This window comes from Rhinatrema bivittatum, chromosome 2 (genome assembly GCF_901001135.1).
Source record: "Rhinatrema bivittatum chromosome 2, aRhiBiv1.1, whole genome shotgun sequence".
Taxonomy (NCBI): domain Eukaryota; kingdom Metazoa; phylum Chordata; class Amphibia; order Gymnophiona; family Rhinatrematidae; genus Rhinatrema; species Rhinatrema bivittatum.
Genome location: NC_042616.1, coordinates 742,958,880 through 742,986,255, shown reverse-complemented (window position 1 = coordinate 742,986,255; position 27,376 = coordinate 742,958,880). Strand labels below are relative to the sequence as shown.

General features: G+C 44.4%; 1 protein-coding gene across 1 annotated transcript in view; it reads left to right on the top strand.

Moving 5' to 3' along the window:
- CSMD3 (CUB and Sushi multiple domains 3) overlaps positions 1-27,376 on the top strand; it is a 3,551,396-nt gene that overhangs the window by 2,049,626 nt on the left and 1,474,394 nt on the right. The window contains 1 exon segment of the mRNA XM_029591914.1: positions 12,317-12,486. Coding sequence (XP_029447774.1) covers positions 12,317-12,486 — 170 coding nt within the window.

The window sequence follows — 27,376 nt, the reverse complement described above, 5'->3', positions numbered from 1 at the left end:
CGCCTGTGCGCGCATGTTATAAAATCGGGCGTCCATGTGTGCATGCCGGTAGCATGCGCACATGGACGCCCTTGCATAGGTTTTAAAAACTACCCCTAAATTAACTGAAATCCAATTTAAAAAAAAAGAAACAATAAAGCAAAATGGAAAACAAATTCTCTTTGTATCCTAGTACTTTCCTTATGCAATCCTAACTGATTAAATCTTGGATCAATGTACTAAACTGTGCTAACTTTGCCATGTGTGATAAAAATTACCTTATGCATTCAGCATTTACAGTGGTAGAAAGATCATGGTAATAGCTTTTCCTATGATTCGTGGTACCATAGTTGTGTAACTTGAATAGATTATAAACCCCACAGAGAAGGAGCTTTCTCTCATGTCATCTATACAGCTCTGCATATATGTAGTAGTGCTATGAAAATAAATTGTAGAAGTAGTTTAGAAATATATTTCCTGCAGTTTCTTTTGCTAAAAACAAAACAAAGAAAATAAATCATTGCAGACCTGGTGGACAATGTTAACTTGATTCTGTATGAGAAGTTTCTTTCATAAAAGTCAAGACCATTTCTTTGATTAGCCTGGAGCTTTTATATTCTGGTTGTAACAGTAGAATCAGAAGAAGGAAGAAGACACAGAAAGAGAGAAATCGAGAAATAGAATGACAATCATGGGGAAAAGGTAAAAGTGATTAAAAGAGGGATAATAATTGAGGAAAAGGGAGAAAATAAAGTTTAAAGAAATGGGCATTTTGGAGAAATGAAATTGGAAATGATATGAAATGTCCGATTTTGTTTTAATTCATTCTCAAAATGAAAGGTTTAAAAATATGATGAAATTTTGTGGGTTTTCACATTTCATTTTGAAAACAAAAACAAAATGTGGTCCGTCAGCCTGTCCAAGGCTGGGGTGTCACATAGAAAATAGGCCAAATCCCAAAGTAGGGCCCTTGGCCTATGCTGAGCGTGCCAGTGGAGCTTGAGCATCAATTAGGCGTAGGCCACAGCCTGATGCAGAAGCTGCAGCCTAGGCCCAATCATGATGCTGGGATCTGGATGACGCCCAAGAGAGACATTGGGGTCTCATATGAGGCTCGGGCCCAATACTGAGGCTTTAGCCAAGGCCCCAAAAATTGTTCACACATGCCTGCTCTGTCGGGGATCCAGTGTTGAGGCCTAGTTACAGGCCTGATGCCATGGCCCAGTCCTAGAGCCTGGGTCCTGATCCTGGGGCCTCAGCCCAGACCTAGGTCCAACACCAGAGCCTAGACTGGAGGCCACGGCTCAATGCCTGGACCTCACCCTAGGCCAAGGTCCGGGAACAGGTAGGGAAGCCAGATCCCAATGCTGGAGCCTTGGTTCAGATCCAGGCTCAGAACCACGCCTGGAGGTTAGAGTCCAAGCCTTTTCCTATGTTGTTTTGTGTCTTTTTCTATAAAATGAAAGCATCTGCCAGGAATGTGCCAGAGATAATTAACTCTGGTGCCTCCCTCTTCAGTGGAGGTCACAATTTCGGTGTACAGCAGTTGAGTTAAACACCATTGTTTTATAGAATAATAGAGAAGAGAATGTTATAAGAGTCCTGGACTCTGACCTCTTATTCTTGGCCTCGGCATGGGCATAGCTGAGGCCCAGGCAATGGGATGCAGCCTCTGGGCTTGGCTCCAGCATTGGGCCTGGGTATGGGCTAAGACTCTGGTGTCAGAACTTGGCCTCAAGACTTGACTAAGGCCAAGGCCCAGGTGTTATGACATGGACTCTGGGCCAAGTCCTGGTGTCAAGTCCAAGCTGATACTCTGGCATTGGGACCCAGACTTCAGACCAGGCCCTGGCATCAGGCCTGGGTCTAGGCCTTGGCCTAGGCTGAGGCCCAGGCATTGGGGCTCAGCTTCTTGGTTGAGGTCCCATCATTGGGACCTCGCCTCCAGATTGTGCCCTGGCATTGGACTTGGGAGCAGCTCTTGGCCTAAGCCAAGGCCCAGGCATCATGAACCATCCTCTGGCCTTTATATAGGCCAAAACCCTGGTGTGGGACCCAGCATCTGGACCAAGTCCTGGCATCTGGACTGGGCTTATGCCATGGCTGAGTCCTTGGTATTGGGATTAAGCCTTCACGCCTGGACCTTGCATAGGGCCTAAGCTAATTCACAGTGATCTACCGTGGCCTAAGTCTAAGTAAGGCCAAGGCTTCAGCCTAGACCTAGGCCTTGTCATCAGATCTCCCCTGACTAGTTAATTGGGGGCCAGGGAGGATCCATACCCTGGCATTTTTTCAGGTGTGAGTGATGAGTGGTGGAGACAGGAGGCCTTGGGAGGCCCTGTTTGGTTTGTTTATTTTTTTTTTTAGTTTTGGGTTTTGATTTTTTTCTGTTTATTTTGCTTTTTTAAACTAAATAAAAAATAAACATTAAACAAAATAAAGCTTGTAGAGAAGCCCCAAAAACAAAATGAAAAATTATTTACTTCTTACCACCCCTAAAATAAATGATTGACAGCATAAAAGGAAGAAACACGAATAGAAAGGGAGACAGGAATGGTCTCTGTATGTTTCACAAATGAGGAGACTATGCAGGCATTACAGATCTATATTAGAAGCCTGTGAACCTCTTTACTGTGCCTTCTATCTGTTTCTATCTATTTAGTAGAGATGTATATCATATTTTGTGTTCATGTCGTTCTTCGTTTTTCGGCCGCCATGGAAAATGTCGGGTTGTTTTGGTTTGGGTCTTTTTTTTCGCGAAAAATCGATTTTTAGTTAGTGCGCGCTAACTTCCATTAGTGCACGCTAACGCCCCGTTAGTGCGCACTAACAAAAACCATTAGATTTTGTTAATTTGTGTTACTTTTTGTTAGTTTTTTTTAGTGCGCACTAACGGGAGTTAGGGCGCACTGACTCCTGTTAGTGCGCACTAATCAGAAAAACACATTTTTGCAAAAAAACGGGAATATCCCGATCTTTTTCAGGCTCCCTGAAACATGCTGAATTGGACAATTTCGTTGAAAGTTTCCAATTCCGCAAAAATGAATGTACATCTCTACTATTTAATACTAATGCCTCTAGACGTAGGCACAATATTCTAGGTCTCACAAATGATCTATACAGAGGCATTAACCTTTCATTTTACACCCTAGCTCTGAAGTTTTTATTTTTATTTTATTTTAATTATATGTTTTGGGGTTTTTTTAAATTAGTGGTTGGTCTATTGTTGGAGATAACAAGGTATAGGAGGGTTTGCAGTAATTTTTCCACACATTGCCACTGTTTTGCCACCATCCAACAAGCACCACAGAGACCTGTAGTTGTGACTGTTAATTCCGCTGCTGTTGAGGAGAAAGTGTCTACTTGGTTTAAGTGTTGCAAGCACAGCTAGTGATATTAATTGAGAGGAATAAGGAATGAGAAGGCCACAATCAAGGGCCTTTCCTCAATCCTCATCCTTATTGACATATCTACTGCTTTTGACACCATAGAATCAATTTATACTCCTTGATATATTGTATTCAAGTAGATTCAGGATTCTTCTCCATTCTGGTTTTCTTCTTACCTCTCCTATCATATTTTTACTGCATCCTCTGATGGTTCTTTCTCCACCATTATTCCATATTCAAGGATCTTCCCCAAGCCTTGTTCCTTTTCTATCTACCACGTCTTCCTCCATGCACTTCTAAGTTAGTTTAATTAAAGGCCCATATATTTCTTTTTTTAGCCTAATTTTTATATATATTCTTTTAATTATATAGACAATAGAAGTTAATTGTTTTAAAGATAGATTATCTTATCTTGTTTTTCCATTCTGTTCCTTAAATTCATCTTCTTCCTCTGAAAGCTGATTCTTCATTATCGTCTATTATCCTTATTGTCTATTATCCTTATTTTTCTGCTATTCTTTCTGCTCTATATGGTAAGGAAATAGGAAAGAGCAGTTTTTTTTTAAAGCAGATGGTGGGTTAGATAACAATCACAAATTGAACTATTTATTAGCCAAAATGTTTTAGAAATGTCAGAAATATATGTCAGTGATCATCAAGTAAACAAAGATGGACATAAGAAATTGTAAAGACTGCAGAAAATAATGTATTGGTCTTACAAAGTGCTGGATATGTGAAATGTGTCAAATCTCTATCAGCAAATACATTCTGCTGAATTGGAAAAGTTCCAGTATCTTGCATGAACAGTGCCAGTTTTGATGCTATAGTGAGATTTCTTCTGATTGAGTTGAGAAAAAGTATAAGCAACTAAGAGACACAAAGAACTTACTAACTAACTCACAAACACAGCTTTATGTAACTGCAGTAATAATAGCTACTGTAATAACAGCTTAGTTCCACTTCAATAACAACTAGCTGCAAGACAGATTCTCAGCACTAGTGCTAAGACAAAGAGCAACGGACACACAGCTGCTGCAGCAACAGGAATACCAGCAGCATCATCACTGAATGCAGAGAAAGAGAGACTTGCATGAGAGAACTCCAGGGCATCTGGGAAAGGACAAACAGCCTCTGACAATTTCTAGTTCCAGCTCGTAGATGAGAGATTTCCATGAAGGGTGGGATTTGTATATGTTGTTTTCCTATTCCAAAATAGAAGTGATCACACATTAGAAGAGCAATTATTAAGGTCTATGGGCTACCAAAAACTAAACTTATTCTTCAGTGAATACTTTTAGACTGGGGTCACTGATATTGCTGTTCAGTGGTAGGTTTGAATCAGACTGGGGTCACTGAAATTGTCACATTGATATGAAATCATATATCTTGTCTGCTATTATAAAACATATTGGGGCGGATTTTAAAAGCCCTGCTCGCCGGCACGCCTATTTTCCATAGGCCTGCCGGCGCGCGCAGAGCCCGGGACTCGCGTAAGTCCCGGGGTTTTTTGTCGGGGGTGTGTCGGGGGCAGGGCCGATTGATGCGGCGTTTTGGGGGTGGGATGCGGAGTTTCGGGGGCGGGCCCGGGGGCGTGGTTTCGGCCCGGGGTGGTCCGGGGGCGTGGCCACACCCTCCGGAACCGCCCCCAGGTTGCGTCTCGGCGCACCAGCAGCCCGCTGGTGCACGGGGATTTACTTCTCCCTCCGGGAGGCGTAAATCCCCGGACAAAGGTAGGGGGGGGGGGTTAGATAGGGCCGGGGGGGTGGGTTAGGTAGAGGAAGGGAGGGGAAGGTGAGGGGAGGGCGAAAGAGAGTTCCCTTCGAGGCCGCTCCGATTTTGGAGCGGCCTCAGAGGGAACGGAGGCAGGCTGCGCGGCTCGGCGCGCACCGGCTGCCCAAAATCGGCAGCCTTGCGCGCGCCGATCCTGGATTTTAGCAGATACACGCGGCTATTCGCGTATCTACTAAAATCCAGCGTACTTTTGTTTGCGCCTGGAGCGTGAACAAAAGTACGCGAACGCGCCATTTTTAAAAATCTACCCCATTTTGTCTATTGTTAGGAAACTTTGTTAATAAACCTGGGTGACAACTTATCTATTTGTATCTATTAGTGTGATTTTCTTGTAATATTTGGTTTAAATTATTCTTTGTGATTATCATAAAAGCCATACTCATAAAGGATGCTACCAGGAGGACCAGGTTGGGAAACACTGCTGTAGAGTATGGATACTAACCTGTTTAGCCTTTCTTCATAAGGGAGATGGGAATGGGATGGAACAGCTCCCCTATGAGGAAAAGCTAAAGAGGTTAGGGCTATTCAGCTTGGAGAAAAGACGGCTGAGGGGGGGATATGATGGAGATCTACAAAATCATGAGAGAATTAGAATGGGAAAATGTTAATCAGTTGTTTCCTTTTTCAGATAATAGAAGAACTAGGGGGCAGTTGATGATATTAGCAATTAGCACATTTAAAACAAATCAGAGACAAATATTTTTCATTCAACACACATTTAAGCTCCGGAATTCATTACAGAGAGGTTAAGGCAGTTAGCTTAACTGAGTTTTAAAAAGTTTTGGACAAGTTCCTGGATGAGATGTCCATCAATTGCTATTACTCAAGCCACTGCTTACTATCAGCAATATTTGCATGGGGTCTTTTTAATGTTTGAATACTTGCCAGGGACTTGTATCCTGCATTGGCCACTGTTGGAAACAGGATGCTGAGCTTATGCTCTTATGTTCTTTTGTTCCAACACTTCTATTATTACTGTTGCCCTTTTCTGTATCATTTCTAATTCTACTATTGCTATCTTGAAATGGAGCAACCAGAACTGCACACAATTCTCAAGGTTTGGTTGCACCATAGATCTATAGAGAGGTATTATGATATTCAAAGTTTTATTCTCCATTCCTATGCAGATAATCCATAACATTCTATTTGCCTTTGTAACTGTTGCAGCACACTGACCTGAGGATTTCAACAAATTGTCCACAATGACACTAAAATCCCTTTCATAGGTCTTTATTCCTAATTTGAAACTAAAGATTGTAAACCTATAGTTCAGATTATTTTTCCCTCTGTGCTTCACTTTTCACGGGTCAACAAGTGCATGCATACTTTCATCTGGTTCAAGGGGTCGATTTTCAATCCATGAAGCAAAATTAATGGAAAAATACCTCCTGAAAACGAACCAAAAACAAAAATACATTTTTTTCTCCTGCACATCTTTACTAGACATCAGGGACTTATTTCAAGGAAGGGGGGGTGGGTTGGGGGGCCACTGGACACCGGACACTACTTTTAATGTTGGGGATATGAGGGCAGGATACCTTGAGGTTAGGGGTTGGAACCTGGAGTGGGAATATATTGATATATGAATATTGAAAGGGGAAGGCTTTGTGCAGGGTGTCAACTCATGGCATTATAAGTTTATATTTTATTTTTTATTTTATTGTGGGGCCACATCAACAGATGGCAAGGACTGGCAGGGTTGGTTTACACATTGGAAAGGTCTCAGGCCACATTGCCCTTCAATTTCAGTGCAGGAGCATCTTGTTCTGTGATCTCCAGTGGAGTTAGCAATCTTTTCTATATTTCGTGAGGAGTTAGCAATCTGTCAGAAAGCTCTGTTTTTAAAGCTGGTATTTAGAATAGTTGTGGGTGGATCCTTGGACCAGTGGCAGATAACCACACTCTCTGGAGAAATCCCAAGAGGGACCACTGGTCAGGCTTAGTGTAGGAGACAGACACACACTAGTTCTTTTATTAGACAATATAGTAGACCACCAGAGATGGCAGTAGTGAGCTGGAAGCGCCCGGCTGGGCTGTAGTCCCTCAGTTTTGGAACAGTGATCCCCAGGTGGCTGAACTGTAGAGAAACTAAGAAAGTGAGTAGGCAGTATATGCAGAGTTTTGGAACAAGTCATTGATGGTAACACTCACACAATAGTGTCTTGAGGCAGCCCAGTAGATGGTATGCATTAGGCCCTCGAGGAGCGAGTACCTAGACCCAGGGAAAGCTCTGAGAGATTGATGGAAACTCACTGATGTTGTAAGCAGTGATGGCTTCTTAACAGAAGTGGTATCCAGGAGCAAGTCTGAGACGTAGGCCCTCGAGGAGCGAGTATCGGTTCCAGACTGCGACCTGCAAAGGAAAAGAGAGAGTGAGGCCCCCAAGGAGCGGGTACCTCTAGTGAAGTCCTAGGAGGCAGAGTAGCTAGGGTTGCGGAGAGCGAATCCCATCCACAGCGACCAGGAGGAAGCGAAGCCCTTGCTAACTCATCTTGTTAGCGAAAACTGAGACCTTAAATATCTGGAGCTGGTGACATCATCTCAGGGGGACGCCCCTGAGGTTCGCGCCAACGCTGGTACATCAGTCAGGCCACGCGTGCCCTTAGGCATCTGGTCAACATGGTGGCTTGCAGTGTCGAGCCGGTCTGGGAATGCCGGAGGAGGACGGCATGGAGATGCCACAGCAGCTAGCCTTCCATCAACCTTGAAGGAAGTCGCCAACGATGTAAGGTGGGCAGAGCAAAGACATCGGACAGCGACGACAGACACAACAGTACCCCCCTTCAAAGGGCAATCTCTCTTTGGGTACCAGGTTGAGGTTTAGAAGGATGCGTGAGATGAAATCGACGAAGCATCTCTTTATCCATGATATTGGTCTGAGTTTCCCAAGTGTTTACTTGGGGCCAAACCCTTCCCATCTTAGAAGGTATTCTAAAGTCTTGCCTCTTTATGAGCATCCAGCATCTCTTTGATTTTAATCTCTAAATCGTCTTCTGTATTGATGATAGGTGAATCTTGAGATTTAGAAGACAATTCGCTGAATATGGTTTGGTGACAATCCATTGCATGAAGCTGGATGAGAATTGATGGCATTGCCAGCGGATATGGACTGGGGGTAGTTGTCAATATCTTCTTCGGGTCAATTATGTGCTGTGGTTTATCTGGCACATCCTCCGAATGGAAGGAGCGTGACAGAGCATCTGCTCTGGTGTTACGATCTCCAGGATGGAATTTAAGCACAAAATTGAAACGATTTGAAAAATAAAGACCACCTGGCCTACCTGTAATTTAGACATTGTGCATGGCGAAGATACTCTAGGTTTTATGATCCGTGAAAATGGTTATTTGATGTTGAGCGCCTTCGAGCCAAGGCTGCCATTCCTCAAAAGCGAGCTTTATTGCCAGGAGTTCTTTGTCGCCAATCCCGTAGTTTTTCTCGGCTGGAGAAAATCTTCTTGAGAAGAACGAACAGGGACATAAGGCTTTTGAGTCTCCTCTTTGGCTCAACAAAGCCCCTATACCCTCATCTGAAGCATCAACATTTACCTTAAAGGGCTTGTTGGGGTCTGGATGCCATAAGCACCGGTTCTGTGGAGAGGTAGTCTTTAGAGTTACCTCCTGTAACTGACTTTCATGGTTAGAAGCAGTTCTTTGAACCTTCTGTGTGTGTAGCTGATGAAAAGCTGAAGTAAGTTTTTCCAAGACGTTCTGTTGTTCTGCAATGCGCTGAGCCAGGCCCGGTATAGCCTGCAAAGCATTGAGTTATGCTGGATCCATGTAGTTACCCGAACTCTGGAGTCAAGCCGAAGCTGGAGTCAAGCCGGATCCCTGGAGTTAGCCTGAACCTTGGAGTTAAGCTGGATCCCTGGAGATAGCAATCTGTTCTATGCTCCGTGAGGAGTTAGCAATCTGTTCTGTGATCTCCTTGCAGAGTTAGCAATCTGTTCTGTACTCTGTAAGGAGATAGCAATCTGTCAGAAAGCTCTGTTATTAAAGCTAGTAATTAGAATAGTTGTGGGTGGATCCTTGGACCAGTGGCAGATGACCATGCCCTCGGGGGAAATCCTGAGAGGGACCACTGGTCAGGCTTAGTGTAGGAGACAGACACACACTAGTTCTTTTATTAGACAATATAGTAGACCACCAGTGGTGGCCGAGTAGTGAGCTGGAAGCGCCCGGCTGGGCTGTAATCCCTCAGGTATTAGAGCACCGATCCCCAGGTGGCTGAGCTGTAGAGAAAACTAAGAAAGTGAGTAGGCAGTATATGCAGAGTTCTGGAACAAGTCCTTGATGGTAACACTCACAAAAATAGTTCTTGAGGCAGCCCAGTAGATGGTATGCATTTGGTCCTCGAGGAGTGAGTACCTGGACCCAGGGAAAGCTCTGAGAGATATATGGAAACTCACTGCTGTTGTAAGCAGTGATGGCTTCTTAGCAGAAGTGGTATCCAGGAGTAAGTCCAGGATGTAGGCCCTTGAGGAGCGAGTACCGGTTCCAGACTGCCACCTGCAAAGGAAAAGAGGAGAGTGAGTTCCCCGAGGAGCGGATACCTCTAGTGAAGTCCGAGGAGGCAAAGTAGCTAGGGTTGCGGAGAGCGAATCCCATCCGCAGCGACCAGGAGGAAGCGAAGCCCTTGCTAACTCGTCTTGTTAACTAAAACTGAGACCTTAAATATCTGGAGCTGGTGATGTCATCTCAGGGGACGCCCCCTGAGGTTCATGCCAATGCTGGTACATCAGTTGGGCTGCGCGCAAACGTGCACCCTCAGGCATCTGGTCAACATGGCGGCTTGCAGCGTCGAGCCGGTCCGGAACGCCGGAGGAGAACGGCATGGAGACGCTGCAGCAGCTAGCCTTCCATCAACCCCGAAGGGAGTCGCCAGCGAGGTAAGGTGGGCAGGGCAGAGACGTCAGACAGTGACGGACACAACACATCTGAATTTGCATTGATGTCCCCCATGCTCTGATGACAAATTATCAACAACTCTTGAGCTGTAGTTAATTTTTTGTTAAATATTGCAGCTCTGGCAAGCCGTGTTATTTTAAAAGCATAGAATTACTTATTCATTAGCTGCTTTGCATGCATAGTAAATGTTATGCATGTAAATACATGTAATGAAGCTAATTTTTATAAAATATCGTGATATCCTGAATATCACACAACATGTGATTATCACATGATAAACAGTGTCTTTCAGGTGATAAATGTTGTTTTTCACATGTTAATAACAGCTTAGTTAATTTACCTCTAAGTTTGTACCTGAGGCAATGGAAGGTAACGTGATTTGTCCATGGTTGCAAGGAGCAGCTGTGGTATTTGAAGCCTGGATTCCCTGGTTTGCAGCTCAATGCTCTAACAACATTTGTGATTCTCATTATTATATTTGGGATCACAAACCTTTTCTCAGCATTGTAGATGGTATTATATTTATTTTTCTATAGTAAAGCAACATCAGAATTAATGGTACTGAATTGCCACCACCACCAAACAATAATTTATAGGTGTGAGATAATTAATCAGGGATTAATTTATATTCCGATACTCATTTGCCTCTGCCACAAATGAGTTTGACATATTTTCCATTCTTCCATTACTTCTTGCAATACATTTGAATAACGTCTTCAAATTCAAAGAGAATACATTTCAAACTCATTTGGGAATAAGTTAAAGAGGACTGAATTGCACTATGGTTTTGATAATATGTAATCTATTTGCACATTTAAGGGGTAGATTTTAAAAGAAGCGCGATCAGCCTACTTTTGCTTGCGCAATCAGACTCAAGCAAAAGTACGCTGGATTTTAGTAGATACGCGCGGAGCCGCGCGTATCCACTAAAATCATGGATCGGCGCGCGCAAGGCTATCGATTTTGTATAGCCTGCGCGCGCCGAGCCGCGCTGCCTCCCCCCGTTCCCTCCAAGGCCGCTCCGAATCGGAGCGGCCTTGGAGGGAACTTTCCTTTGCCCTCCCCTCACCTTACCCTCCCTTCCCCTACCTAACCCACCCACCGGGCCCTGTCTACACCCCCCCCCTTACCTTTGTCGGGGGATTTACGCCTCCCGGAGGGAGACGTAAATCACCGCGCGGCCAGCGGGCATGCTGCGCGCCGGGCCGCGACCTGGGGGCGGGTACGGAGGGTGCGGCCACGCCCCCGGGCCGTAGCCCACGCCCCGTACCCGCCCCCAAAACGCTTGCCGACACGCCCCCGCAACGCCGCGCGCTCCGGCCCCGCCCCCCGACACGCCCCCCTCCGAGAACCCGGGACGTACGCGAGTCCCGGGGCTCTGCGCGCGCCGGGAGGCCTCTGTAAAATAGGCTTCCCGGCGCGCAGGGCCCTGCTCGCGTAAATCCGCCCGGTTTTGGGCGGAGTTACGCGAGCAGGGCTCTGAAAATCCGCCCCTAAGAGTGGGTGAAACTGTTTTATTTTGTACATGGTATGATTACATTTTTTTTTTATTTTCAAGAGATTTTTGCATACACAGAGAATGAGAGAAATGCTATTGAAATAAAGTCTTTATAGGATCATTGAGTGATGTTTTTTTTTCAAATATCCTGCCTATGAGTAAAAGTTTTTTCAAGATAGGTCCATGGAGATTTTTTCCATTTGTTAATTGCAGCTCAGAAAACTTGAATGGCATTAACAAGTCAGCCTTGTCACCCTTTAAACTTTCTTTCTGTCTCAAACCATCTTTTCTAAACATGTTCTAGGAATGTGCACCGCCACAATTTTCCTCTGGTTCATTTCTTTTGTTTTCCTGTTGTTTTGGGCACAAATTTCATTTCAGGGATTTTGTATTTTGTTTAATTTTTTACGTTTTTATTCATTTCAGAAAATAGTGAGTGCTATTTCCAAATAGTGCATTTTTATTCATTTTGAATTTAGTGAAACAAAGCAAAAATGTCCCATTTTTGGTTTTGGATTACCATTCATTTTTAAATAAATGCACAATCCTAATACATAAACATAAAACACATTTTTGCTTAAGGATAGAGAATGGATAATGTGGTGTATAATATGTGTTTATATAAAGATCTTTTTGGTACTTTGATGCATACAAACACTGATTAAGCTGTGCCTTGACATTAAGCATTACAACAGTAAAATGCATTTCTTGTACAGTATATTAAAATGTATTTTAATATTCTGTTTTATTGCAGCTGAATGTGGAGCATCTGTAACAAATAATGAAGGAATTCTATTGTCTCCAAACTATCCACTGAACTACGAAAATAACCATGAATGCATTTACAGTATACAAGTTCAAGCTGGAAAAGGAATCAATATTTCAGCCAGAACATTTCACTTAGCACAAGGAGATGTTCTTAAGGTAAGCTATAGAAGACTTGATATTTCAGTAGATATGTTTTACTTGTATAAAGAATGCAGTAGATGTCATTTTGCATAGCAGCTATTGTGCTTTGCAACATATAAAATAGCCAATAGTTTTGGATAAATCAATTTTTACAAAAGTGAATTCATGAGGAGCTAACTAAACTTAAAGTAGATAAGATGATGTGGCTGGATGGGATACATATGAGGGTATTGAGGTTATTGAGTCCTGTCACTCCCCTAGCTGAACTTTTCAAAGGTTCTTTAGAGTTGGGAGTAGTTCCAGAGGTCTGGAGAGAGGGCAGTTTTATTTTCCTATTCATAGAAGTGGTCATAAGGTGTAGGCTGGTATTGCATTTTGTGGTTCACGGGAGAACTCCACAATCTGTGCTACTTACCCCCCAATGCCGTGCCTCAACCGACCCTATGACATCGCAGGATGCTGCCATGATTGCTGCCTTTTGACATTCATCCCTAGGTACACACTCACCCAACAGACTCTCTTTTAAAGGGCCCTCGGCGGAAAGGGCTGCAGAACTCACTAATGACAACATTAGAAATGGGCCTAGTTAAAGGCTCCTTAGGTGCTCTTCCCTTGCCTCAGCAACAGGTCCACCTATGGTTGTAGTGCTTGTTGCCAGCTTGTTCCTGCCTTGTCTACCCAGTCTGTACCAGTCTCGTCGTCCCTGCTCCTTCCAGACTTTGCTCAGCCTTCCCATTCATGTACCTCCATGGAAGGATATCTCCCTGCTTGGACTATCATCTCACCCTGATAGCTACCTGCCTCCGACCCTAGCCTTTTCCTGGTCTCTGCTAATTCCTCTAATCCTGGAGACCCTCGCCTAGGTTCTGCTGGCCCTGGTACCCAAACACTCAACCTGAGGGGAACAAGGGCTGGAAAAATGTGAAGCCTTGAACTCATCTCTGTCATGCCAGGATCCACCTGCTGGTGGTGAGCCACCTGTGTGGTCCCTCCTTACAGGTATAGCCAATCTCATTCCAGTCCAAGGGCCACAGATTACAATAGCTGGGCCAGTTGGTCTGAGCTTTGTGATGGCAAATTCATGGAATCACTGCTAAAACAGAGGATAGTGCCGTTTCTGGAACCACAGCTGCATAGTTTTACCCAGAAGTAAATCTTTTCAGACAAATATGATCAATTTCTTTGATTGGGAGACCAGATAGTTGGATCAAGGGAGAACACTAGATCTAGTGTACTTGCAATTTAGTAAGGCCTTTAGAATGGTTCCTCAAAGGAGACTTATAGATAAATTGAGTCCTTTTCATATAAACCCTATAGTGGCTGACTGAGTTAGGAACTGGCTGAGTGGGATGGAAAAAAGAGTAGTGGGTAAATGGAGTTTACTCTAAGGAGGGTATGTTGCTAGTGGTGTTCTTTAGGGATCAGTCCTGAAACTGGTTCCTTTCACCATTTTCGTGAGTAACATAGTGGATGGCTTGTGGGGAAAGGTTTGTATTTTTGTCAATGATACCAAAATCTGCAGCAGGGTAGGCAGCCAGGAAGGTGTGGAGAACATGAGGAGGGATTTTTCAAAGCTCAAAGAATGGTCTAGAGACAGGTAGCTGAGATTTAATGCTAGAAAATGCAGAGCAATACATTTGGGCTGCAAAACCCAAGAGAAAGGTCCTGTATTGGAGGTGAAATTTTGATAAGCACAAAAAAGGAGTTGGATCTGGGGATGATTGTATCTGATGATCTTAAGGTAGCCAAAGATGTGGACAAAGTGACAGCAAAAGCCAGAATGATGATTGGCTGCATAGGGAGAACATAGTCAGTAGAAAAAGGAAGGTAATATTGCCCCTGTTTTGGTCCATGATTATACCTCATTTGGAATATTGTATACAATTCTGGATATCACACCTTCAAAAGGATATAAACTGGTTGGAGTCTGTCTAGAAGGTGGCTACTAAAATGATCAGTGGTCTTTATTCTAAAGTATATGGAGATTAGGGATGTGAATCGTTTTCCATATCGTCTTAACGATAGAAATCGTGTGGCAGGGCAAGAAAATCGTCTTAGGCACGATTTTTTAGTTAAAAAATCGTTAAAAATCGTTTTTTCCGATTAGTGCGCACTAACTGAAAAATGATACAATTTGACACTTTTCAGGTCAGTTAAGGTCAGTTTAGGAATGAATATGTATTCCTATTGGCTGCCCTCTTATTTATTCATGTTACCAAGTTTCCTACTGACAGTATATGGGGGATGGGAAATGGAAACAGTTGGTAGCTTGACAAAACAAGTAATGTGATCAGTCAATGTGACTAGAACTTGTGCCCTAACCCTGATACCAGGGGTATTGTGATCTTCCTGCACACAGTGCCCTATCCCTATTAATACCAGGAGTGTTGTGATCTTCCTGCACACAGTGCCCTATCCCTAATACCAGGGGTGTTGTGATCTTCCTGCACACAGTGCCCTATTCCTGATACTGGGGGTGTTGTGATCTTCCTGCACACAGTGCCCTATTCCTGATACCGGGGGTGTTGTGATCTTCTTGCACACATCCCGATATCAGGGATAGGGCACTGCATGCAGGAAGATCACAACACTCCTGGTATTAATAGGGATAGGGCACTGCATGCAGGAAGATCACAACACTCCTGGTATTAATAGGGATAGGGCACTGCATGCAGGAAGATCACAACACCCCTGGTATCAGGGATAGGGCACTGTGTGCAGGAAGATCACAATACCCCGGAGGAGTGAGGGTCAGGCAGCTCCCCCCTGTCTGTGAAGCCAGCCCCCCACTAGTAATGCAGGGGGGGGGCTGTCTCAGACTTCACCATCCCCCCCCCCCCCCCCCTTACCCACACACCATTCACTAGCTGGGACATGGGGGAAGTCAGGAGTGAGGGTCAGGCAGCTCCCCCCTGTCTGTGAAGCCAGCCTCTCACTAGTAATGCAGGGAGGGAGCTGTCCTCAGACTTCACCATCCACCCCCCCCCCCCTCACCCACACACCATTCACTAGCTGGGACATGGGGGAAGTCAGGAGTGAGGGACAGGCAGCTCCCCCCTGTCTGTGAAGCCAGCCTCTCACTAGTAATGCAGGGAGGGAGCTGTCTCAGACTTCACCATCCTCCCCCCCCCCCTCACCCACACACCATTCACTAGCTGGGACATGGGGGAAGTCAGGAGTGAGGGTCAGGCAGCTCCCCCCTGTCTGCGAAGCCAGCCTCTCACTAGTAATGCAGGGAGGGAGCTGTCTCAGACTTCACCATCCTCCCCCCCCCCCTCACCCACACACCATTCACTAGCTGGGACATGGGGGAAGTCAGGAGTGAGGGTCAGGCAGCTCCCCCCTGTCTGCGAAGCCAGCCTCTCACTAGTAATGCAGGGAGGGAGCTGTCTCAGACTTCACCATCCTCCCCCCCCCCCTCACCCACACACCATTCACTAGCTGGGACATGGGGGAAGTCAGGAGTGAGGGTCAGGCAGCTCCCCCCTGTCTGTGAAGCCAGCCTCTCACTAGTAATGCAGGGAGGGAGCTGTCTCAGACTTCACCATCCACCCCCCCCCCTCACCCACACACCATTCACTAGCTGGGACATGGGGGAAGTCAGGAGTGAGGGACAGGCAGCTCCCCCCCTGTCTGTGAAGCCAGCCTCTCACTAGTAATGCAGGGAGGGAGCTGTCTCAGACTTCACCATCCTCCCCCCCCCCCTCACCCACACACCATTCACTAGCTGGGACATGGGGGAAGTCAGGAGTGAGGGTCAGGCAGCTCCCCCCTGTCTGCGAAGCCAGCCTCTCACTAGTAATGCAGGGAGGGAGCTGTCTCAGACTTCACCATCCTCCCCCCCCCCCCCCTCACCCACACACCATTCACTAGCTGGGACATGGGGGAAGTCAGGAGTGAGGGACAGGCAGCTCCCCCCTGTCTGTGAAGCCAGCCTCTCACTAGTAATGCAGGGAGGGAGCTGTCTCAGACTGGTATCAGGGTTAGGGCACTGTGTGCAGGAAGATCACAACACTCCTGGTATTAATAGGGATAGGGCACTGTAAGAGATGACTGTAGTAGATTGAATAAAGATCTGATGTTTCTGCTCTCCTCACACCAAACAAAAACAACACACAAGCAGAGAAGCCCTTCTTACAAAGCTGAGCTAGTGAGTTAAGTAGGAGGAAAAGTAAACATACTGGTGCCAGTGTGGCTACTTAAAAAATACACTTACCAACAATCAATTACATATATTTGAACTGTGTACAGTTCCAGCCAGGACCACCTTTCTAAAATGCACAGTGATTGGCAAATTCAACATGCACTAGCATTTCAGGTGCCTGCTAACAAAAATAATAAACAAACAAGTTCTAGTCACGTGAGTGCTGATCATTACATTACTTTTTTTGTCAAGCTTCCAACTGTTTCCATTTCACATCCCCCCAACCATATTGGTAACATCAATAGATAAGAGCACAGCCAGCCAATAGGAATACATACATACATATTCATTCCTAAGTGACCTTTACTGACCTGGGAAGTGTGAACACTTTGTTTCATTTTCTGTTGGTGTTCGTTAGTTTCCAGTTCCATTTCCCATCCCCCCAACCATCACCTCAGTGGTAACCTTGGTAATATCAATAGATAAGAGGGCAGCCAGCCAATAGGAACACATATTCATTCCTAACTGACCTTCAGTGACCTGGAAAGTGTTTATTTGTATCATTTTCAGTTAGTGCGCACTAAATCGAGTTAGTGCGCACTAACGGGGAGTTAGTGCGCACTAACTCGAGTTAGTGCGCACTAACACGATTTAACGATTTTTAACGATAAATCGTTAGAATTTCTATTGTATCGTGTTCTATAACGATTTAAGACGATATAAACATTATCGGACGATAATTTTAATCGTTGAAAAACGATTCACATCCCTAATGGAGATAGACTCAAAGATTTAAACATGTACACCCTAGGGGAAAGGCAAGATAGGGGAGATATGAAATAAATATCTCAAAGGTTTCCATGCTTAAGAGGTTTTCAATAGAAAAGAGATTCTAGAAAAAGGGATCAATTGATGAGGCTGAAAGAGGGCATACTCAGGAGTAATCATAAAAATATTTCTTTACAGTGAGGGTAGTGTATGCATGGAATGGACTTCCAGGGGAGGTTGTGGAGGCAAAAACAGTATGGGCCAGATTTTAAAAGCTCTACGCGCGTAAATTGGCTTATGCACCCCTGGACACGTCTAAGTCCTGGGGCTTTCAAAAGGAGAGGAGAGGGGGTGGGCTGGGGTGTTCTGGGGTCAGGGCGGGGTCAGAGGCTCCCAGCACAGTGGCCATTTGCCGCTGGGCTGGAGGATTGCGCGCCGGCAGTCGCAACAGAGTAGGACAATTTTTTTGGGGGGGTTAGATTAGGGCTGGGAGGCGGGGGGAGTTAGGGAAGGGAAGGGAAGGTGGGGTGGGTGGGTAGGGAACGGGAGAAGGCAGCATGGCTCAGCAAGGGCTCGGCATGCACAAGGTGCACATTTGAGCACCCCATTGCGCACGCCGACCCCCCATTTTATAACATGTGCGTGCCTGCGCGCATGTTATAAAATTGCGTGTCCATTGTGCGCGCCGGGTAGCGTATACATATGGACGCGCACACGCTGGTCTTAAAATCTACCCCTATCTGAATTTGATAAAGTATGGGATCTCTAAGGGAGTGATGGGAATTGTAAAGGTTAAATAAATTAGATGGATGAGCAGACTACATAGGCCATATGGTTTTTTTCTGACATCATATTTCTATGTTTCTCTGTTTCTGTCCTCTATCTTCTGGAAACAGAAAGCCTTGGGTATGCTTGGAGCTGTTGCATTCAGGCCTTTGGAAGATGTCTGCTGCTGTTGTGACTACCCTTGGCAGCAAGTGAAAAGCATTAGGGGTTTGTCATGAAATAGGCACCATTAAATAAGTACTTTTTTTGTGCTTCATCGAAGTAAAAAAATAAATAAATAAATAAATAAATAAATAAATATATATATATATCTCAAGATCTAGCAAAGTTTACATTTTTAAAGTTGGCAGAAATTTACCCGTAACTCATGTTTGATTTCCAATTTTCCTTTCTTTTCTCATCCTAATAGAAAAGGAAATATATTATGTAGCAGCCTATTTTAAGAATGCTAGTTCTGCCTAGCCAATAACATACAGCAGGAGCAGTGAGGTTTTCAGAATCCACAATTAAAATGCATGAGATGGATTTGCATGCACTGCCTCCATTATATTCTATTCTATCTCATACGTATTCATTGTGGATATCCTGAACACCAGACCTGTTTTTGGTTCTCAAGGACTGGAGTTGGCTATCCCTGGCATTCAGAATTTAGAAATGTCAGTCTTTCATATTTAAGAGTCTTTCATATTTAAGAGTCTCGAAGTGAGAAAGATCATTTAAAACAAATTACAGGCGAGAAAGGTATTTTGCTATCCTCGCACCTAAGTATTCATTGTACTAAGTATCTCACATAGAAGGAAAATCTGTTTAATGGATTGTGATTGTTAGGCTTATGAGCTGACATCCAAAATTCTATTGTTAACATCATTCTTAACTTTTTTAAACTATTCGGATATCCTCAAGGCTATTAGTAATAAATACTTTGAAATGTGTATCATAAATTCTCTGTTCACAAAAATTAAATTTTTATGGGGGTTCCCTATTACAAGACACCATGTATTCCAGCAAACAAGTAGTCATCATAGGTAGTACGGCAAAAAAAAAGAATCTGAATAGTGGGGAAACTCCATTGGATCTAGCTTTTTGCTCTAAATATGGACCGATACAGTCCATTACTACTACTGAAGTTTTTGATCATGTCAAATTCACAGGCCACCTCCTGCTACCCCTGCTCCCTAGTTTAAATGCCTGAATTTTTCAGTTAGCATCCTCTTTCCTGCCACAGACAAATATAGGCCATACTTACCATACCATCTTTTATTGTTCCTTACATGGCTCCAGCCTCCAATGTATCCAAAACCATTTTTCTTTCACCATGTTTTGAGCCAGACATTGAAATTATCCATATGGCCTAACATTTCCTTTCCATTTCCATGCTTTTTGGAAAGGCAATAGTCTTTGCCAAGTGTCTAATCTTCTCCCCTAGATTTTGGACATCTTCCTGTACTTTGTGGACACTGTTTCTAGCGAGGTCATTGGTCCCCAGATGGATGATAATATTGATATCAGAGTTCTTTTTTTCTTCTAAAATTACATTAGCCACCTGGTTTACATTTTATTAGTTGAGGATCCTGGAATGCATTTACCCATTGTGTCCCCATCAAATTGAGTTCCCAAAGTGGTTCCTCTGATGACAGTCTCCTAACAGATTCAGAATCTTTTGTGGAATTTGGGGAAGATATTCTGATTGCATCAAGAATGGGCAGGTGTTTTGAAACCTAAGGAATTCCTCTTTCAAAAGCATCACCTGCTTTTTCATTGCAGACAGCTGAAAACAAATTGGACAATCCTTAAGTCTCAAAATGGTAAACCTTGGGACAGAAGCACCCCAAATATTACACCAAATAAAAGCCATTCTGCTATTAACAACTATTATACAAGTTATTAGATTGGTTCTTGGCCTTACTATTCACTTAACCAAGTCCTTAGAAGAACTATTTAAGAAGAAAATATGCTAGAGTGTGTGGGGGGCAGAGTAGGAGGGAACAAATAGCTCCTGCGGATACCAGCCTTTTCTCTATGAATTACAGTTATTTCAATGCACACTAACCACATTTCTAAGACCACTAGCTAGACAGATATTTCACATCATGCAGCAACAGAGGAAATATAGCAGAACAATGGCAGCAAGAAATCAGTCTATAATATGGCTAACAGATTAAAAATTAAACTTCTCTGGTCACAAGCTCAGGTGTGTGTGTTTCTCGAGAGACACCTGAACTTTATTTTTAATTCTATGTATATTATTTCTTAATGAAGCCCTGCAGTGCCTTGTGAGTCACCAGACCCAGAGGCTACCAGCTTGTCTGTGTGGAGGGTGTGATTGGGTGGGGGCTCAAGGTTGTAAGGCTTTCCTGGGACACTTAATACCCATGCACCGGCCGTGGGCATTGCTGTTCAAACATTTAACAGAATCTCCCAACTTGTGGAGTCATGTGTTGTGTAATGAGTGAGGGCACAGTTTTTCACTTGGTAATAGGCACCACAATGCCTAGCTACAGCTCTGTTTAATTATATTTTAAAAATTGCTGCTGCTAAGATTGCATTTTTCTTAATGACACTCTCAAGTAGGAGACTTAGAAAAATATCCAGTGACTGTTTCCTCTTTTAAAGAGTTTATAATAGCACATACATATTTTGGATACAGTAGTGTGGTTGTTGTGTTAGTCCACTTGAAAACATAGAAACATTTTTATTTGACCTGTGTTGTAAGTTCGTATGAGATATATTATTTTCAGGTGATATATTTGATAGAAAAGCAATGCATTTTGATTTATTTATTCATTTTTTAGTTCACTGATTTTCTTTACCTCCAGAGATTTTGCTAATTTTACTTGGGATTTGTTTTAGATAGATAGATAGTTTCATATATAGATAGAGAAAGAGAGAGAGAGAGAGATTCATGCAGTTTGCGTTCAATTGTTGCACTCCTGCCCGCAGGCCTAGCTGTGAGCAGGAGCTCCGTGGCCCGAGGCCGCCATCTTGCCGATATCGTCCCGGCATGCAGGAGCCGTGCCGGGGTCCTTCTACACGGCAGAAAGCCGCTCCCGATGTCCTCTTCATCATGGCAGGGAGCCGCGGACTTCGGCCTCTTCTTTGCGGCACAGAGCCGCTGCCCACACTGTCTTCCAGGAGGTCTGGAAGCCTGCTCTTCAGCGGCAGGGAGAGCCACCCTCGACATCCTGTTCATGGCAGGAGCCACCTTTAATCTCCCTTCGCGGCTGGAAGCCGCCACTCACCTCGAGGCCTGCTTCCTGCTTCAGACGCCGCCTCCCACGTTGGGTATGGTCGAGGCCTGCTCCAGCGGCTCCTATCTCAGAGGGGCCGCTGTCCAGGGTCCTGCACAACTTCCTCCTTCCTCTTCCTTAGAAGTGGGGCCACGCCTCCCTTCATGATTTAAAGGGCCAGCGAGGAAGTGGCCCCCTGGTCCACCCTGATGACAACACTTCCTGGAACTCCCTCTTCTGCCTACAAAAGGGCTCTTCAGCCAGTCCTTCCTTGCCTTCACAAGAAACTAGTTCCTCCTTGGAGTTTGTCTTTCTGGAGATGGTCTCCTGAGGACCCCTCATTTCCTGCTCCTGCTTGGCATTCTTCATCTTCATAGGATTCCACATTGCCCATGTTTTCGCTCTGATGTCTTGATGTTCCCAGTTATTCCTGTTGTCTGTTGTTCCGTTCTAGCCCTGATGTTTTTGTCCATGTTCCAGATGTTCTCCATTGTCCAGATGTCCTCAGCTCTGCTCTGACCCATCCCTCGTGGTCTGTATCCAGCCCAGCTGGGTTGAGTAGGGTGCATAGAGGCCCAGTGGTCCACGAGCACCGCCACCCCCATTGGGGTGTGTAGGGTGCTTGTGGGTCTTTCCATCTGTCAGCACCAAGGAGTCTTCTCATCCCTTGTAAGACCTCTGCCTTGTTCCTGATGTCCTAATGTCTGTAGGCTTGATGTCTGTCCTTCCCTGGGCAGGCTCTGCTCCCCTCGTGGTTCGCAACCTGCCAACTGACTGTGTAGGGCGCGTAGGGGACAGAGTGGTCCGCGACCAGCCCGGCCGGGCTGTGTATGGTGCCTGAGGGACCTTGCTCGCTGTCCTCCTTCCTCCTGTTCCTAGACCTCCTGAGGGGCTGTCATTCATCCTCCTTTCTGTGCTGTTCTTCACTGAGTGTCTGTGAGTAGCAGAGGCCCTGAACTCTCTTGAGAGTTCAGGACTTTTAACTACCTGATTTTAACTTGCCTTGCCTTGCCTTGCCATGCCATCTCTTGTCGTGGCGTGCCTTGCCTTGCCTTGCCATTTCATGCCTTGTCGTGCCATGCCTTGCCTTGCCATGCCATGCCATGCCTTTCTTTGCCTCGTCTGAGTCTTCGCCTTCGTCTTCCTCAATGCCTGAGTCTTCGTCTTCCTCAATGCCTGATTCTTCATCTGGGTCTTCGTCTCTTTGTCCTGTTCCAGATGTCTCTGTCTGCCTGCCTCTGTCTGGCCTGCCGCTTCTTGCTGTTACCCAGCGGCAGATCTGAAAGGGCTTGGAGTGGTCAGAGGACCATTGGTGGCTTCACGGAAGCATGCAGGTCCAATGCAGTCCAGATTCCCAGGCGAGGATATGTCTCTCCGCAAGGGCACACACATCTCGTCCTACACTGGAGAGCACCCCCTAGCACTCCCTTCCATCACAGTGCAACATCAATGTGAAAATATTACCATTCTATAGGTGTAACTAGGTCAGGCATAACATCTATCATGGCTGCCTTCCATGTATACATAGGGATAATAACTTTCAAACGGATATGCAGGCACACATATACTCTTGTGAATCAATGCATGGCCAGAAATGTGACAATTTTATAACATGCACAAACATATGCTTGCATGTTATAAAATAGCCTAAGTGTATGTATCTGTGTGCCTAATTTATTTATTTATTTAACGATTTTTATATACCAACATTGATTGGGAATATCACATCAGTTTTCAATTAACAATAACTTAGCATAACGTGCTTTACATTGTAAATAGTAAGGATTAAGCATGTGTGCACCCAGCAGAGTAAGTCAACATATGGACGTGCAACTGCCTCTATTTTATAACAGATCCACATCCAGCCAAGGACCAGTTTCACCAATTTGTCTGCCAGTTTGCACAGTATTCTTCTAGGTCCTCCCCCCTCCTCCAGTTCTTTATCTTGCACTCTCCCCAGTTACCCCAGACCCCTCCAACACCTCACAGATGCCAATACATTTTTTTTAAACTTACACCTCCTCCATAGCTGAAGTAAAGTTATGTGGAACTGGACCTGGGCATGCACCTAGGTGTGTAGGTACTTGTGCTCACATCTTTTAGTATCGCCCCTGAATGTCCATGCCCTGCCACCATCATGCCCCTTTTTTCTCTGATGTGAAATATTTGCGGTTTGGTTCTTGGGCACACATCTGGACACCTTATAAAGCTGGGTGGACATGGGCAGGTGCCAGATATGCGCCCACCTCTAAATTTCAGCACACATCCAGCTTTTGAAATTCACCTTTAAATATAGAAACCCACGTACAGATAGATACAATCTTATGCATATCTCAGATAGAAATGGCCACAGCCTTTTATTAGATATGAGACAAAAAAACCTAATTCTGGTCACTCAAGCTTATTTAGACCTATTATTCTTGATCACTGGAATGTGCCATAGGCTATCTTAACAACCATCTCCCTAGTGGTCACCAAAGACCTCGTCACTGCTTCTATAGTCCAGGATATTGCAGAAGGAAATCCTGACTATACGGACTGCCGAGCAAGCAAACACAGTGGCCAACATTTCTGTTGCTAGGGAACTGAGCCTGTAGGTGAATTTGTGGCTCAAATCTGGGACAGTTGCTTCTGTATATCTATTTATTTTGTGTTTATCTAGGTCATCAATTCCTTGGTCAAAGTTGGAACCCTAATCATGACTTTGCTTAAGCCATTTGGTCCCATCCCCTAGCTATCTATACTCTAAACCCCTAGAGCTATGCTCAGGTGCCCCAGCATGACAGGGGTAACAATCAGTTAATCATGCATGGAACGCTAACATAGGCATTCCTAATAATTGTAGTGGGAAAAATGGGAAGTGATGCTGCTGGGCCCAGGAAAGCAGCAAAGAGGGGAAGGTTTGGGGGACAGTCAGATTTACATCTCCCATTGGCTCTGACTCTCCTCTGACATCATTTTGCATGTGTTGGGACCAATTATAGGCTTTTATCAACACCAGTACACATCGATGACATCAGTGTGCTGATGTCTGACATCAGCCAATCATCAGTTCTCTGTCTATTCTTTTTTTTTTATTTAAAGTTATTAGAGTTTTACAAATTATAAAAAAATGCAAAAATCAAGAAATACAATTGCATATATCACAATCAAATTCAAGAACTAAATTTACAAGAACATGTTCTCTGTCTATTCTGAGTCCAGCCATGTGCTGGCTATATCGATCTTACAGCCAGCAACATGTCCTGACTCCAGACAAGTCAAACTCCCCATTATTCATGGAGCCCCTCTTTGACCCAGCAGACCAGATGCATTTTGGTGGCTCCTCATGTCGGGTGCATAGGCATCCCATTACCAACTGCATACAGTAGATTTGCATATACATTGCTTCAGCTATAAGCAAATCTCAAAATGTTTTCAAGATATGCAATATGCTTTATCATAATATAAAATGTTTGATATACTGGTTAAGAAAATAGTTATAGTTGAAACTGCATAAGATGGTACATGATCTCATTTTGTGTATATATCTATTAGAGCAGTGGTTCTCAACCCAGTTTCTGGGACCCCACCCAGCCAGTCTGGTTTTCGGCATATCCACAATGAATATGCCTGAGATAGATTTGCATACAATAGAGACTTTACTAATTACAATTTGAGCCAAAAGACTGGGAGATATATAAGCGCCTATAATAAAGACCCGTGATGAAATTTGGTGCTAGTTGTCAGCACATATATTTTTTTAGCATGCACAACAAGAGCAAGCACCTTTATGGGATTGTAATAAGTCTGTGTATATAAATTATACACATGCAGAAAATCCATGCAGATGTGAAATCCATGCGGAAAGTGTACACAAACATGCGCTCACAGCCCTATTGTAATAAACTGCACACAAACCAATGCTGAAACCCACATTAATGTGGTAACCCACGAGTGTGGTGACCCGCATGGGGGAAGACTCTTCTTTTCAATAACTCTGAAAAAATTAGTGGTCTGCGAGTGGAACTGTAGGCGGTTAGAACATTGTCTATCCCCTTCATGTTACATCTCCAACCACTTGACAGCTGTTCCGGCCGAAGGCCTTTAGGCATGGGTAAAGCAGCAAAGACATTTTCTGCCTACCCACCAAATAAAAGAAACATCCAGAAAATGTGAAGTTAATCCATGATTACCCAGAGCTGCATGGCTGTCACATGGTAGGAGCAATGGACGGCCGGTGCCATCTTGTGCTCCTACCATGTGACAGGGGCCGACCAATGGCACCAGTAGCCTCTGTGACATAGTAAGGGCAAAGGGCCATTGGCGCCATTTTGATTCGTAGCAGGCCTGACAACCCGACAGCCTGGAGGGAGAGATGCTTGCGGGACCCTACTGGACTACCAGGGGCTTTTAGTAATTCTTGGGGAGAGATCGGGGAAGGTGGGAGGGTTGTAAGAAAGTAAAATTGAAGGGTCGGGGTGGTTTTTTTTCCGATTCGTTTTTTTTTCTGATTCATTTTTTTCCCAATTTGTTTTTTTTTCCGATTCGTTTTCCAACTCGTTTTCCTGATCCGCGCTGACAAAAAACAATTCTGCTGAAAACGAAATTTTTGACAAAGCGCCCGAACCGAAATACATCCCGATACAAAAAAACAAAGCTGATCACTAGTAAATATAGGCAAGTAAAAGACGGACACATGTCACTTTGACAGATTTAAAATAGCAACGTATGGGTATAAATGTTGGCCCCTTCTTGGTCCACAGTAATTGTTTTACACGCATATGTAGCACTTTTTAAAATAGCATGTAATCACACACCTACCATTTTATGTGTGTACTTGCTATTTTTCTATGCATATCATTTGAAAATTCACCTAATAGTAAGCACGTACAGATGGAACTTGAAGAGAAAGGATATGAAGCAAAGTGTAATAGCTACTTTACAAAGACAGCAACATAGGTGGAGCCACTAATGTATAGTATGGCTCTTTTTATAGTCATTGTTTCATTATAAATGATTTACTAATATAACCAGAGATTAACTTTGTACATTAGAAACGTCTGTTAAAGAGCTGTTGCTGTAGGTAGCACACCAACATAAACCAAAGTATGAACTAAAATTACATTTACGATACAGAAAATAATAAAAGTTTTAGTAAAATAAAAAAATAAAATAAATACAAATTTGTAATGTATTCACCAAGAAAACCATATTAAGCCACATGCTTGCATTTTGTATATGGATTCCTATAGAGGAGTCCATTTTCAAAATCACTGAATGCTTCATTTAGACAGCTAAGCTTTCAGCTGAAAATGATCAAAAATCTAGGCCACCAAAACTTGGCCACCAGGATTTAAGTCCACAATTCATTTGCACCTTTTTTAGGCTTCTAATAATAAAATTCAGCACTGACAGGTATATTTTAAAAGTTCCATGCATGCGCCCATAAACACGTGTATCGTGCAAAGATACGTGCATATAAGTATACACGCTGAAGTAGATCTTAAATAAGTACGCCAGATTTTATAAGATACTTGCGTAGCTGCATGTATCTTATAAAATCCGGGGTCGGCGCGTGCAAGACTGCGCAAAATCGGCAGCCTGCATGCGTCAAGCTGCGCAGCCTATCTCTGTTCCCTCCAAGGCTGCTCCAAAATCATCCCCCTACCTTCTCCTCCTTCCCCTATCTAATCCACCCCCCAGCGCTACCTAAATCCCCCCCTACCTTTGTTGTGCAAGTTACACCTGCTTGAAGCAGGCGTAACTTGCGCGCGCCGCCTCGGCATCCCCCGGCACAGGCCACAGTGCCGGGGGACTCAAGACCGCCCTCCCGGCCTGCCCCCGAACTGTCGCCACGCCCCCTGGACCCGCCCCGGACCACCCCTGACCCCCGGACACGCCCCCTCCTGCCCCTTTTATGAAGCCTCGGGACTTACTCGCGTCCCGGGGCTTTGCGTGCGCCAGCGGCCTATGCAAAATAGGTGCGCTGGCGCGTCAG